Raw genomic sequence first — 14,779 nt, 5'->3', positions numbered from 1 at the left:
TTTTTCTGACAAAAGGTCTCACATATTTATTACTGAGCCAAAGCACTAGTGCAGAAGCACAAAGAGAAAAATCATTTTCCCAATAAAACACATCCAGCTGTTCAGATAGTAGTGATGTTCTCAGAGTGATATGGTAAGATGCAAGTGACCTTGACACAGCATAAATATGTGTGCCACTTCATACGCGAGGCTCCTTATAGACCCAGCTTGATTCTTCTCCAAGGTCTTCTCTTGGAGTTGTACCTAATTTTATTACCAGTTTTCATTCGAATCCATTGGGGGATGGGACGATTCTGCTTTCGTTTCTTGGCCGGGAATCACTTGATCCTGAAAGTCTTGTGAGAAGACATGGCGAGGAGCAAATTCCCATAATTTTTTAAATACTGTGAACAGTCGTTCAATAAGCAAATCTCTGAGTTCTTTTAATAGCATAAAATGTAGTTTTCTGGACCAGAAGACTTGAATGTTTGTAAAAGGTCAGGGTGTTTTTATTATTGAATACTGCCTTCATACCAAGACTAATCACATGTTCATTGCCATTAATTACTATCCAACAGAAAACTTAATTCAGCACTCTAAATCAGTATGACACAAAGGTCTTAATTAAGTGGTAAAACTCCCATGTTACCATAGTTTTAAAATAATTTTTGTTACTTATCAAGGATTAATTTTTTGGTCAGTTTCATATCTCTTGAAATTCATAACATTTGAAAAATAATAAGCTCCGATATGTGGTTTTTAGTAAAAGAAATAAAAAACCCGCCCTGATTTACTATTTGGTATTAATATTGGCTGGAATTCAAAATGCTAAAAGCACAGTTGGAAGGTTTAGACTATAGTATTCACATTTTTCTATTATAAACTTGGTTATAATTTCCAGCAGACACTACATTTGTATAAAGAACTCTGGGATAGGCTCTTCTTGTCAACAGGATTCCAAAATTATAGACACTGATGTCAATGCAGATGAGGTTAGCCTAATTTGGTCAAGAGAAGGACATGCTGAGTCTCTATATGGATAGCTAAAGGCTATTGCCAAGATTGACAGGTGTCCTGTGAGTGGCAAAGAGCCCCAGGGATAAAATTTGCGCTTGGATTACTTCTCTTATGACACAGTGATCAAAGCTGTACCTTTTCCTTCTATAGATCATGCTCCTAAAATAGTGAGATTTGCTTTTAATACCCTGACTGTTCAGATATTACTTTTATAAGCCCCAGAAAGGTAAAGAGTTTTATACTTTTTTCTTACAGTATTAAATTCTGTTTTCAAAAGCTTAGCTGTCTCCTATGCATTAATTTTTCTAGTAGAGTCAAGTGATTTTTTTTGTTGCTCTGTCATGTTTCACTAAGGCTTTGAGACAGGTGAGAAATGTTAAAAGAATACATTTGTTATTATTGTAAAAGAGGTAACTATTTCTTTATGGGATAATAAATTATTTTATATTTAGAAAGATTAATTTTAAGATAATCTTCTAAGAAATAGACATAATATCATAAAGGAGTGTTAATACAATTTGATAACAGCTTTTGTTTCTATTTCGTCTCATTGAAAATTTTTTATTAAGAGAAGCCTTATACTTTATCAAGATAAATTATTGATAAATATTTCATGTCTCAGAATAGGAAAAAGTTTTAAAGCCATTAGGTCCGTGCCATTAAGAAAGGTAAGTGTACTGTTTTAAGAAAAACTTGTATTGCCTGAGTTTTTTGTAAGATTTGAGTGATGTAAATGTGTCATCAGCAACGAAGGAGCTATGATTTTAGGCATAAACTTAGTAGCTATTTCTATTCAAATAGGAAATTTTCTGATCTGGAAGGACTGTGTCTTGATTATCTCTGTATTTCAGTGTCAGACATACAGTAGATATTTAAGGAAGAGGATGCTGGGGAACCATTTTAGGGAGCCAGCCTATTCACTGGTGTGAAAAATGACCTTATTAGCCCTACCAGGCCTCAGAAGAGGTTCCCAGGGCACTGGGCAAGCACAGCACACGTTGCCCTCATGAACCATGTGATTTCAGCTAAGCCCAGAGTTGGGGTGGAACTGGAGTGGTTAGGTCATGATCATTGTTAGGTCTTAATTTTTTAATTTGGACTTGGCTACATGTTATTGAGAGCCTGCTCTGAGTGAGGTATTCTTTTACAGATGTTATTTAACTCCTGTGAAGGGAGGAAAGCAAGGCCCTTACAGGTGGTGATTCACCCAGGTTCACTCAGCTCTTGGCAGTACAGCTGGGAAATAAACCCAGGTTCTTGACTCCAAACCCAGTAGAGTTTTGAGATGGTGGGATAATCTCGACAGAAGTTCATTTAAATGAGAGAATTTTTAGGACTGCCTTTCTTTTTTTCCTGTGTGTCTCAGTTCTGATTCTTTCCCTCTTCCCTTGTTCAATCCTTCACTTGCATTTATTTACTTCTTTTTGGCTCCGCCCTGCCGCATGTGGGATCTAGTTCCCCGACGAGGGGTCGAACCCGCGCCTCCTGCCATGGAAGCTCGAAGTCTTAACCACTGGACCACCAGGGAGTCCCAGTCCTCCACTTTTAGACGAAAAGCAAGTTGAGATTCCTGACCTCACTGTTAACCAAAAAGGCATTTATCAAAGTGTACCAAAAATAACACTATTGTATTTGCTTCTTAGAATTCAACTTTTCGAGCAGCTGACTGGCTGGGAACAGTGAGGATAAGAAGTATTTCTGGGCTGACATCGAGGTAGTAGGCTCATTTGGAGTGTGCAGCCCAGGCTAGCTCGGCAGATAATGAATGATGACCACCAGCAATTCTCCTGAGAGTGGGGCTGATTACATTTGGCTGCTCTGTCCTATTCCTGGGCATCCTTTGAGTTTGCTAGCTGGAACCTTACTGCCCAGAGAGTAATCCAAGACCCTGACAATCTCATGTCACACCTAGTTTCATGACAGACTAAAAAAGTTATCTCCATTTGTGCAGGGATTAGCATTACGGCTTGTTAGTTCAGTAGAAAGAAGATATATATATATATATATATATATATATATATATATATATATATATAATGTATAAGGTGTAGTGGGAAATGTATGGCCGTATGTTATGTATAGCTTCAATTTAGAAAAATTGTGATGTGCATCTGTAATTTGAATTTATGCCTCATTTTGACAGGTGGAGAATTAACTTTAAAAAAAAATAAACTCTTCCTACTGAGGATTGGATAATGAAAACAGCATTGGTATTTGAACTATTTGGGCTGTTTTCAAATATTTTAGAACCGTCATGTGGGTACCGCCACTAGGCAGATGCCTTTGTCTCGCCATGAACTGCAGCCCATGACGTAGTCCTGTCGCATCCGGAGTGTTTCCCAGCCCGTCCACCTCTCCCCCCAACACAGGCCGTGAATGCCTCTCCTGGGCCTCCGCTGTGGCCTCCTGACCGCCCCCCAGCCCCTACCCCAATGAGCTGCACTTGACCCTAACCTGCTAAAGTCTCCAGCAGTGTGGGAGTAGCTTTTAGGATGCAGACGAAGCCCCTTCTCGGGGCCTCCGCTGTGGCGGTCCCACAGCCTGCAGTCCAGCCTCCTCTGCTCTTCTTCCCGAATCTTCTGCTTGTCTTTGTTGTGCGTTGCCATGTCTGTGAGGACCATTCTTCCCATCCTCTTCGTGTTCTTGCCCTTTCAGTTCAGCTCAGGGACATTTCAGGGCCTCTGGGAAGAAGCCCCTGACCTCCTAACCGGGTCAGACCCGGGGCTTTGTTGGTGGTTCCTGTCTCAGGTCCATTGTACTTGTTTCAGTTGCAGTTTTGTATTTATTTGCAGACTTTTTTTTTTAATGTATTTATTTATTTATTTATTTTTGGCTGCATTGGGTCTTCGTTGCTACACGCGGGCTTTCTCTAGTTGCGGTGAGCGGGGGGCTACTCTTCTTTGCGGTGCGTGGGCTTCTCATTGTGGTGGCTTCTCTTGTTGCGGAGCACAGGCTCTAGGTCCATGGACTTCAGTAGTTGTGGCACACGGGCTTCAGTAGTTGTGACTCGCAGGCTCTAGAGTGCAGGCTCAGCAGTTGTGGCGCACCGGCTTAGTTGCTCCGCGGCATGTGGGATCTTCCCGGACCAGGGCTCGAACCCGTGTCCCCTGCATTGGCAGGCGGATTCTTAACCACTGCGCCACCAGGGAAGTCCCATATTTGCAGACTTTGATTAATGTAGACTGACTAAACTGTACGTTTCGGGAGGGCAGGAGCCCTTTCTGTTTTCACTCAGAGATTATACCCCTGGCGTCCAGCAAAGGGCCTGGTACCTAGTTGCGGCTTAATGAATACTTGCATGAAAGTTTCATGAAAAGCTTTTTCTCTGCTGGCTGCTGTGAGAGATCATGAAGATGAATAGAGGCCCACTTTGCTTTCACCAAGCTCACTCACAGCCAGCCGAGAGAAGAATGAGACGCGTAACACAAATATTATCATGTAAGCTAGATTGCAAGTCGGGCTTAGAAATAGTGTACTTTTAATTGCTTGAAAAATGCAGATAGGCTGGCCTTTGTCAATAAATCCATAATGAGTGAATTATAATGTTAAATAGCACAACATTATCTATGAAAGCCCCTAGCATTCATAAAGTAATCCTAGCTCTAAAGGAAATAAAGAGTTGACCAAATTCAGTATTAGAAGTTGAAAAAATAGAATCAAATGCATTAATATTTTTAAATGCCAGGACATTATACCTGTGACGCTGGTCTACGTGGAGGAAATGAGGAAATTTTTAGTACTGCCAAACATTTTTTGGAAGTTATTTGAAAGCATTCCTGGTGTTAAGGTCGAGGATGTGCTTGGGGCCAGCTGGAGACCTCGTTTGCCTACAATTTGTGAGACTGTTAGGTCAGCGCTCACGAAGGTGTTTCCTCCCCTCTTCCAGCTTTACTGACTCTCCTTCCCCAGCGCTGGGCTGTGGCATTAACCACGCGCTGGTAGGAAGGCCGGCTGGCAGCGTTTTCTCAGAGAGTCAGGTGACCCTTGTTTGAAGGCAGCTGCGTGAGGTTCAAGGCAGGCAGTGTCCCCTCTCTTCTGCCTCGGGACAGCTGGTTATTGTCAGATCCTAACAAATCTTCCTTGCCCATTGCTCTCTGGGAGAGGAGGGAGGCTATGCAGGGGGCTTTTCATTGATCCAATGGGAATTACATTGATCTGGTGTCTGGCCTTGGTTCTTATCAAGTGGATCGCCTCTAAGGTAGGCCATCTTTATTTTTAGGATTGTGACATTAATCATTAGTTTATATATGGGTAGGAATGAACTTGCTAGTCAAATTTCTTCTCCTTTTGCCTGTTTTATTTCTCTGATTAAAAGAGCTACACGTTTTACCTGTCAGCTGAGAAGCTTGAGATTACTGCATGTAATTTTTATTCTTCTCCCACCTATTCGTCCTGAAGGGCTTTTTATGGTATCATTCCTTGGTATCGAGGTAGCTTTCCTCAGGATCATTCCTTTAAAGAAGTGTTTACACTTAAAGAAGTTCAACTTTTAAGATTATGGAATTAAACAGTTTAGACATTTGGTGTACGTATTTTAAACATTCTCTTCTGGAGATAGCAAATTTACTGTTGCTTATAAATTTAAAGTATAATTATTGAGGATTTCTAAACAATTAAAAACTTTTTAAAAACTAAATACCACTGTCTCTCATGTTCTCACTTAAGGTCTTCCTGCTGCTGAAATATATGCCTTACTTATAATATGTTGAAAAGAGTAAGATTATTATATATCTGTTGTTTTTAAATTTGGATTCCAAATATCGGGCTTAAGAAATGCTTGCTATAGTATTTCATCAACTGAATCTAGCATTCCGTATTAACTTGTCTTCATTATTCCCTATTAAAATTATGCTATGATTTAAAAAAAAAAAAAGAAAGAAATGCTTGCTAGAATGCTAGCCATTTGCCATCCGAATGAGAGTCCGAAGTAGGAAATACTTAAGATTATACTATTTGAAATTATTTTTCTATACTTGTATAAAAATGATGGTCTTTCATCCACCAGGCAGCTTTTGTCTTCCTTTATTAAGAAATTGAAAAGTGTGAATAGTAACTTAAAATGTATAAGGCCATCACTGTTTGCTAATAAGCAACACAAAAGCTTCTTTTATATTTCTTCAAGCGAGGTTTGAATCCCTGATAATGTAATGTTTTTCACATTTAAGCATATTGTTTTAAGCATAATTGTCTTTTTCTTGAAGCAGTCCTGTTTTCTTAGTGAATACGATTGAAGAAATCTCTTAAAGAAAAACAGTGCACTCAGATTTTTAAAATCTTGTGTTTTGTAAGTTAAGAATTAATTTTGTTGCACTCACACCAATTTACTAATTGTTTTTAAAGGATTAGCTTGCCAAGTTACTGAATGAAGGTCAAGTTAATATTAATAATGCATTAGTTGAATTGTGGATGTTTTCAGAGATTTTTTTACTTTTGTTATAACCACCAAAAAATTTAAATTAAGTTTTTAAACAAAAAGAATGCTAGTATTTTAAGAGTGTGATTTTTTTTTTTTTTTTAATATATTGTTTGCATAGGGAAGAGGATTGGGAAGGATAGTGTTCAGTGGATGGATTCGTACTTGGATAGGCACTCAGGTGCGAACGCTTTCCTAGCATATGTAAGATGAATACAGTCTGAAAAAGCTCACTTTACTGCATCAGAGAAAACTGCTTTCAGAACTTTGGGCTTCATCTTTTGTAGAGTGTTACCATTTTTGTAACGTTACCCAAAAATGTATTTAGTGCTGTTGTGTTTAAGCCCTGTGACCTGTTTACTAATCTCCAAAACCCGGCGTATAAGACCTGCCTCGCAGAGGTCTTATATGAAAGCGCCTGGAGCATTTTCTGGCACAGAGTAGGAGCGCAGCAAGGAGTTAATATATCATTACTTCACCATCTAAGGGAAATACACACGCCTTTGCACAATAGATTATTTTACTGGAAAACCCGAACAAGATAAAAACCATAGCACTTAAAATATCTTTGCTCGGTTTTAAAACATGTCTGTCTTGGGAATTCCCTGGCGGTCCAGTGGTTAGGACTCGGCGCTTCCACTGCCGAGGGCGCGGGTTCAATCCCTGGTTGGGGAACTAAGATCTCATAAGCCGCGCCAAAACAAACAAAAAAAATGTCTGTCTTTAAAAGTTATGTATTGGGGCTTCCCTGGTGGCGCAGTGGTTGAGAATCTGCCTGCCAATGCAGGGGACACGGGTTCGAACCCTGGTCTGGGAAGATCCCACATGCCACGGAGCAACTAGGCCCGTGAGCCACAACTACTGAGCCTGCGCGTCTGGAGCCTGTGCTCCGCAACAAGAGAGGCCGCGATAGTGAGAGGCCCGTGCACCGCGATGAAGAGTGGCCCCCGCTTGCCACAACTAGAGAAAGCCCTCGCACAGAAACGAAGACCCAACACAGCCATAAATAAATTAAAAAAAAAAAAAGTTATGTATTAACTAATATCAGGAACAACTTTTACGCCTTTTGTCATTTACCTTGTAAGTCAGATCTTTTGCGGAAGAGCGGCAATTCACCCTGATGCATGGTTAAGTGTCTTACCAGGGCACTCAGAACTCCTGTCTGTGTGGTGGTGGATCCTTTGGAACCTTAGAGTTTAACTTGTTTATGCTGCGGCTGTCAGTTTCTGATTAGCTCGGCCTCACCCGTGTTTTGACTTACACTAGTTTGCTTTACGAGCTGTTCCCAGGATGGCTAAATTAGAAAAGTCACGAGTAGAAGCTTCTCAGTTATTTCCATTCACTGGTGAGGTGAGGTGGGAATGTGGATGATAGCTCCGAGTGTTTTATGACTGACAGTGTGACAGGGGAATTTGATTAAATTTGTTTTACTGTCTTTATTAAAAACAATTTTACTAGTATATGGCTTTAAAAATGATAGTCTTTTACAAAGATATATGTTAAGTCTGTGCTGCAGTCTTGGTGTATAAAGCACATATAATTATTTTTCAAAATAACATTCTAACATGGAAATCAAATTTTTAACGTTACAATTTATAATTTATAGTATATTTATTCAAAAAGAGTTACTCCAGATTATTTTACCTAGACTGCTTACAGTTTAATAATATTCATTTAAATCTTGGTCTGTGAGGCAATAAATGAGTAAATTATCACTCAGAATGTATTCATTGATGGGTCCACCTTTTTTCTAAGTCCATTCTTAAAAAATTTTTCTGTTATCTCATTTGGATTTGTTTCATGAGAGTTGTGTCTTGCAGGTTAGGATAGCATTTAAGCTAAGTATTTGTGGACCAGGCTTACTTAAATTAGTAATGAATAAGATAACTTGAATATTTTGCACATCCCTAAGTAATTTGTTAAAATACATTAAAATTAAATTCTACCCTTTTTGCCAAGTTTTTGTAATGGTTAACTAATACAGACCCTAAGTTAGTGCCTCTATAAATAAGTCTAAAGCGATTACCTTAAAATAAATTTAGTGTCATAGTTATAATCTAGGTTCTGTTCATTACCCAGTTTTTTACTTAAACTATTTTAACAGCTGATGTTAGTCTTTCTCAATCCTTAAAGTGATAAATGAGACTTTACCTTTCTAATTAGTGGCTCTTTTAGTAAATACCCTTCCCCTTGTTTAAAAAAAAAAGGCAACCCTTCTCCTAAAGAGAACTGTTAGAGATAACAGGTTAAAATTTGTTTCAACAAGCTATTTACCCAATTTAATTGGATACTACTAGTGGGTTGATAGGTCCTGACCATGACAAACTATTACATAATTATATCTGTGGTTTCATGACTATGATTTGGCCGATAGACATATTTATTTCCACATATGTGCTCTCCAGACTACTAGGTTTTCCTCTAATATGGTGGTATTAAGGGGAGTCATGAAATCTAATAAGATAAATATCTTGGGGTAGAGATGGGAACAGCAGGTGTGAGTCGTGCCTTTTAATACCAAGTGATTACAGTGGCTGTTTGCTCCAGAATAAGTAGTTTACCATGAAACACTGCAGGAGGCTTAGGGTCTTCTGTTGGTGGAAGACACTAACTTTATTAAGCATGATGCTGCCAGGAGTGTGTTCTGTATGATTTAGTCCCTGGGGTTTTGAGATCATCCATTTCTTTGTAGATTTCTTTGTAGTACATTCTTACTGTAGCTTTAAATTTTAGTTCGATGTATTTTGTGAATATATAATAAATACACATGCTACAAAATTCAAAAGATATTCATTGAAAAGTCGTCTTCCTACCCTTGTGTCTGTCCTTCAGCTTCCCTGGAGGCAGCCAATGTTGAAAATTAGAATTTTATTTTTGCTTGTGACTTGTGTTCCTTTTATATTTCCTGAACTGTTAGAGTTTTTTGTTTGTTTAAGGCTACATTAAGTCATACAGCAGTTTAATTGATGTTTTTCTCTTAAATGATAAGCACCGAGGAGATAATAACAATGACTAGGGGAGCTATTTTGCATACTAAATCCAAATGAGAGCTTTAAATACAGTAACTTTTCTTTATAATAACAGTAAAAAAAAAATGATTATTTTTCCTTGAGATTTCTAGGTATATGTTGAAGAGTTGTAAATTTCATGCTAGGGGTTTGTGAGGAAAGAAGATCATTAATATGTAAAAATACCATCTCATTTCCTTAATATGTATTTTGTTAATGAAGTCAAGCATTTTTTCTTGTGTTTATTAGTTTATTATTTCTCTTTCTGTGAGTAGTGTATTTATGTCCTACCTGTTTTTCTACACTATTATTCATCATTTTGTAATTGAGTTGTAAGACACTTCTTTTTTCTCCCTTCATTTTTAGGTGTAGCAGGGAAAAATTAGCCCTTTGTTGTATCTGTTGAACTCATTTTTCTTCGTTTGGAGTTTGTCTTTTGCCTATGTTTATGATATATTTTGCCATACATAATTTAACTTTTATGTGGCGAAATTGATTTGTTTTTCATGACTTCTGGATTTTATAGAACAGTTAGAAAGGCCTTTCCTATTTAAGATTTCTTTTTGAGTCGTTATTTAAATTAAAAAAAACTTTATTGAAGTATAGTTGATTTACAATGTTGTGTTAGTTTCAGGTGTACAGCAAAGTGATTCAGTTATACATATGTATATTCTTTTTAGATCCTTTTCCATTATAGGTTATTATAAGATATTGAATATAGTTCCCTGTGTTATACAGTAGGTCCTTGTTATTTGAGATTTTTTTTTAATACAGTCATGTTTTCTTCTAATATTTTCATGCTTTTTATTTACATTAAAATTTCTGTTCCATGTGTAATTTATTTTGGAGTAGGAAGGTAATAATACAGCTTTATGTTTTTCCAGATAACAACCACTTAATCTAACATTTTAAATCAAATAATTAATATTTTCCCCACAGACTTGATTTTTTTTTTTTTTTTTTTTGGCTGCGTCACACAGCTTGTGGGATCTTAGTTCCCCGATCAGGGATTGAACCCCAGCCCTCGGCAGTGAAAGTGCTGAGTCCTAACCACTGGACCGCCAGGGAATTTCCTCTCCCCAGATTTTAGATCCTTTATTTAGCATATACAAAATTTCTGTATATTCTTGGATTTGATTCTAGATTCTCTGTTAAATATTTGTCTATTTCTTTGCAGTGTCACACTACTTTATAATAGCTCATGACGCTAGTTCTATTTATTACTGTTTTTTAAGAATTTGCTTGCCTGTTTATTCAGCTAATATTATTGATTACATTAGAATGTGCTGGGCACTATTCTAAATGTTGGGATTTATTCTATATCTGGTGATACAGCGTTGAACAAAGTCTCTGCCTCCACAGAGGTTAGATTCTGATATGAGGTTTGGTTAATTTTATATTCTAGATGTTTAGTTTGTCTTTATATCAATTCTGTTCATTAATTTATTCATCAACTTAATTTGTAAATGATTATTCACTAATTTATTTACAATAAGTGCATTCAGTCATTTATTTACCAAATATTTACTTAGCATCTACTAAATAATAGTAGTTTTAAGGGCCAAGGATACAATGGTGAATAAGTCAGACATGGTTCTTGCTCTTGTGGAGCTTTTGTTTTAGAACAAGCTAACAAGAGTAGGTCAGCTAGGTGTGCTGTACAGAGCATGAAGGTAGGGAGCTTTGGCGAGGGTGACTGTCTGGTGACTTTAGGTTTGATGGTCTGGGACTGCCTCTCTGAAGAGATGACATTTCATCTGGTACCTGAGAGGTAAGAAGGGAACAATGACGCAGTGATCCTGGACAGAACAGCAGGTATCAAGGCTGTGCATTTGGCGTGGTTGAGGAAGGGCAAGGCGGCCAGGATGGCTGGCTCTTAGTGGTAGAAAGAGGGCGGTAGGACAAGAGGACTGAGGGGTAGGCAGATCATGGAGAGTTAGGTGTTTGGAGTTTATTCCAAGTGTAGTGGGGGCCATTGGAGGACTTCTGAGCAGTGGCTGGAACGTTCACTCTTGCTTCTGTGTGAATGGACTGGGGGCCAAGAGATGCAGCAGGAAAACCAGTCAGCAGGGCAGAACATTGCAGGAGTCCAGGTGAGAGATGCCTGAGACAGAACAAAGAAGTGGAGATCGAGGAAGGGAGATGAGTGTGAAGGTGGAGTTGGCAGAACTTGCTGAGGGTGTTTCAGGTCTTACAAAGGTGTTTTTTTGGTTTTTTTGTTTTGGGGTTTTTTTGGTAATTATATTTAAAATATTTGCAATACTCATTTTTTTTATAATGGCTTTATTGAGGTATAGTTCATGTACCATACAATTCACCCATTTAAAGTGGGTGATTTTTTTAAATTCAGTGCTTTTTGGTATATTCACAGAGTTGTGCAGTCATTACCACAGTTAATTTGAGAACACTTTCATCATTGCAGGTAGAAACCCTGTGCCCATTAGCATTCACTCTCCAGTTCCCACCAACTCTCCCAACTCTAGGCAACCACCAGTCTATTTTCTGATTCTGTGGATTTGCCTGTTTGGGATATTTCATATAATTGGAAACATATGCTTTGTGGTCCTTTGTGACTGGCTCCTTTCACTCAATATACTGTTCTCAGGGTTCAACCATGTTGTAACATGTATCAGTACTTCAGTCCTTTTTATGTCTGAATAACAACACTAGATATTGAATACTGAATAATATTGTACAGCTGTACCGCATTAGTTGGTAGACATTTGGATTGTTTCCAGTTGGGGGCCATTATGAGTAATGTTGCAAGATACTTTTTATACCTGTTTATTTTTAAGCTCAAAATGTATTTTTAAATCTGTTCTCTTTCAGTGACACCCCATTTTTTGTTTTACTCAAATTTCTTTGAGTGCACTAATTACATTTTTTAAATTCTCTTATTTCTTGTAGCTTCTGGGCCATTTGGTTTTTCATTTTGTTCCATTTACTTCTAGCTAAAGAGTTTCTTCAAATGTCTGATGATTCTTGTTTGCTTATTCATTCATGTTTAAATGAAGGGAATAGTGAAGTAGTTGAACTGTGTCTCTCCATCAATTCCGTCTACCTCTGCAGAAGCTCTCTCTTCAAGTGGGCTTGTATGATGTACTCTGACATTAAATTTCCACCTACTGTGTTCCTCACTCTGTATCCACTTCTCCAGTAACGCTTAATCATATTGTATTATAATTATTTGTCTTCCTCACAACTAGAGATTTCAAGAGCAAATGCTGTATTTAATTTCATTTTGTATATCCCAACATCTCTTGCACAGTGCGTCACAGAAAATAATAAATACATGTTTGTTGAATTGAATTTTATATCACATTTTAAATTGTCATGCATTAAAATGTGTGTGTTTTTTTTTCTAGAGGCGTGGAGCTATCTCCTATGACAGCTCTGATCAGACTGCGTTGTACATTCGTATGCTAGGTAAGAATTATTTATTTTGCACCAATATCAGTTAATTTTGTTATCTGCTGTTATTTCAAGATTGAGATATCTTTCATTAGGTAGCTGTTCATCACTGTTTGCAGCAGAAATGACCTATTACTTTGAAGTTGAGTCTAGAAGCCAAAATTAATATGTGAATAAAGAGGGGCATCTTAGAGTTTGGGTAATTGAGAAATCTCTGGCTTAATAACTGGGACTCTGTGATTAGTATACAATTTTAAGTTGCATCCTGATTATTCTTCATAAAAAGAGTCTTAGATTTGTACAGTTGCTGAATACCAAACGGTAACATGAACAAAGACGAGACCGTGGATTACCTGATCACGTAGTCCTGTCACTGGATGTGTTTGTTCTCAGTTGGCTGGTGAGAAGGCCATTTGTCTTCTCCTAGTCTCAGTTCTTAAATCTTTAATGTATTACTCAAGTGATGTGTGTATATATACATATATAATTGATATATATATATAGACACACATACATATATGTGTGTAGTTTCTCTGTTTCCCTCTCTTTGCCAGATTTTTCTCTTCATCCACACACTCCTTGATCCCTTGTACTTTAATTCATACTATTAAAAACATACTATAAAGATTCCAGTAGGCACCTTTACTCATCTTTTCTTACTGTCTTTTCTTCATGACTGCTCTCCTTATACTCAGAATTCCTCACTCAATTTCTATGATATTTAGTCATCCTTATTCTTCACCTGCTTCTGGGGTGGTGATTTGGTTTTGGGGTTTTTGTTTGTTTGTTTGTGCCTCTTTCACTCACTCCTTTTCATAGTCTTAAGCCTGTGTGTTCTCCATGTCCTGTTTTTGCTCTTCTTCCCTTTTTCCCTCTTTAATTTACCTTGTGTATCTTACCTGCCTAGTTCCATTCTACTCTAGCACATATTTTCCCCCAGGAATGTTGAGCCTTTTCTTCTTTACTGTCTCCATCTCTCTCTGTAGACATGTCAGGATTCTGCTCTCCTTAAAACAGAGTTTTGACTCCTGTCTTCTTCACTCTGTAGAACATCTCCACATGGTTATGGGTACCTCACATTTAACATATGTGTTAAAAGATTTGTGTTCCCCAGGTCTGTGATTTTGCATTCTTTCACCATCTCAGAAAATGGAACTCCATTCTTCTGGTTGTCAGGTCAGGAACCTTGGCGTCATTCTTGACTCTTATTTCTTATTTCCTCTGCGTTTACTTCATCACCAAATCCTCTTGGCTGATACCTTCAAAGTGTATCCAGAATTTCACCACCCCAATGCTGTTACCATCCCTAACTGAACCACAGTTACTCGGTTTTTTATCGGTAGCTGTCGTCACATAGTTGTACATTAGATCTCCAGAACTTCCCTTGCGTAACTGAAACTTTGTACCCCCTTGACCAGCATCTCCCCATATCCCCCTCCCCGCAGGCCGTAGCTGTTGCCTCGTTGAATGCACTCACTCCTTAAGTGTCTCCTTGCGTCTACCTGTACGTCTCTACTTGATTCTTGTCTGTGCAGCCAGAGTGAACCTTTTCAGACCTAAGTTAAGTCCATCTCACCCCTCTGTTCTGAATCTTCCGATAGTTTTCTATCTTGGAGTAACAGCCAAAGCTATTATAATGGCCCATTGAAGGTCCAGTGTGATGTGGCCCTACTATTTCTCTGACCACACCTCCTACCAGTTCCCCTCAGTCACCTCACTCCAGCCATGCGGGCCTCTTTGCTTGGCCTTGAACGTGACAAGCATGCTTCCGTCTCAGGGTATTCATACTTGCTCTCCCTACGTCTGGACCCATCTTCATCCAGGTAGCCGTGTGGCTCACTGCTTCACTGCCTTCAGGTCTCTGCTCAGATGTCTCCTGTTCACTGAGGTCTCTGACCACAGTCATGAATCACTTCTCCCCTACTCCTCCCTCCCTGTTCTTCTTTCCTTG

At 38.3% G+C, this 14,779-nt stretch overlaps 1 protein-coding gene across 1 annotated transcript in view; it reads left to right on the top strand.

The window, feature by feature from the left end:
• PDE7A (phosphodiesterase 7A) overlaps positions 1–14,779 on the top strand; it is a 110,733-nt gene that overhangs the window by 51,889 nt on the left and 44,065 nt on the right. The window contains exon 2 of the mRNA XM_061171358.1: positions 12,783–12,843. Coding sequence (XP_061027341.1) covers positions 12,783–12,843 — 61 coding nt within the window. The remainder of the gene's footprint in view (positions 1–12,782; positions 12,844–14,779) is intronic.

Source organism: Eubalaena glacialis, chromosome 17 (assembly GCF_028564815.1).
Source record: "Eubalaena glacialis isolate mEubGla1 chromosome 17, mEubGla1.1.hap2.+ XY, whole genome shotgun sequence".
In the NCBI taxonomy this organism is placed as follows: domain Eukaryota; kingdom Metazoa; phylum Chordata; class Mammalia; order Artiodactyla; family Balaenidae; genus Eubalaena; species Eubalaena glacialis.
Note: the sequence above shows the minus strand (reverse complement) of the source record. Positions and strands in the feature narration are given on the sequence as shown.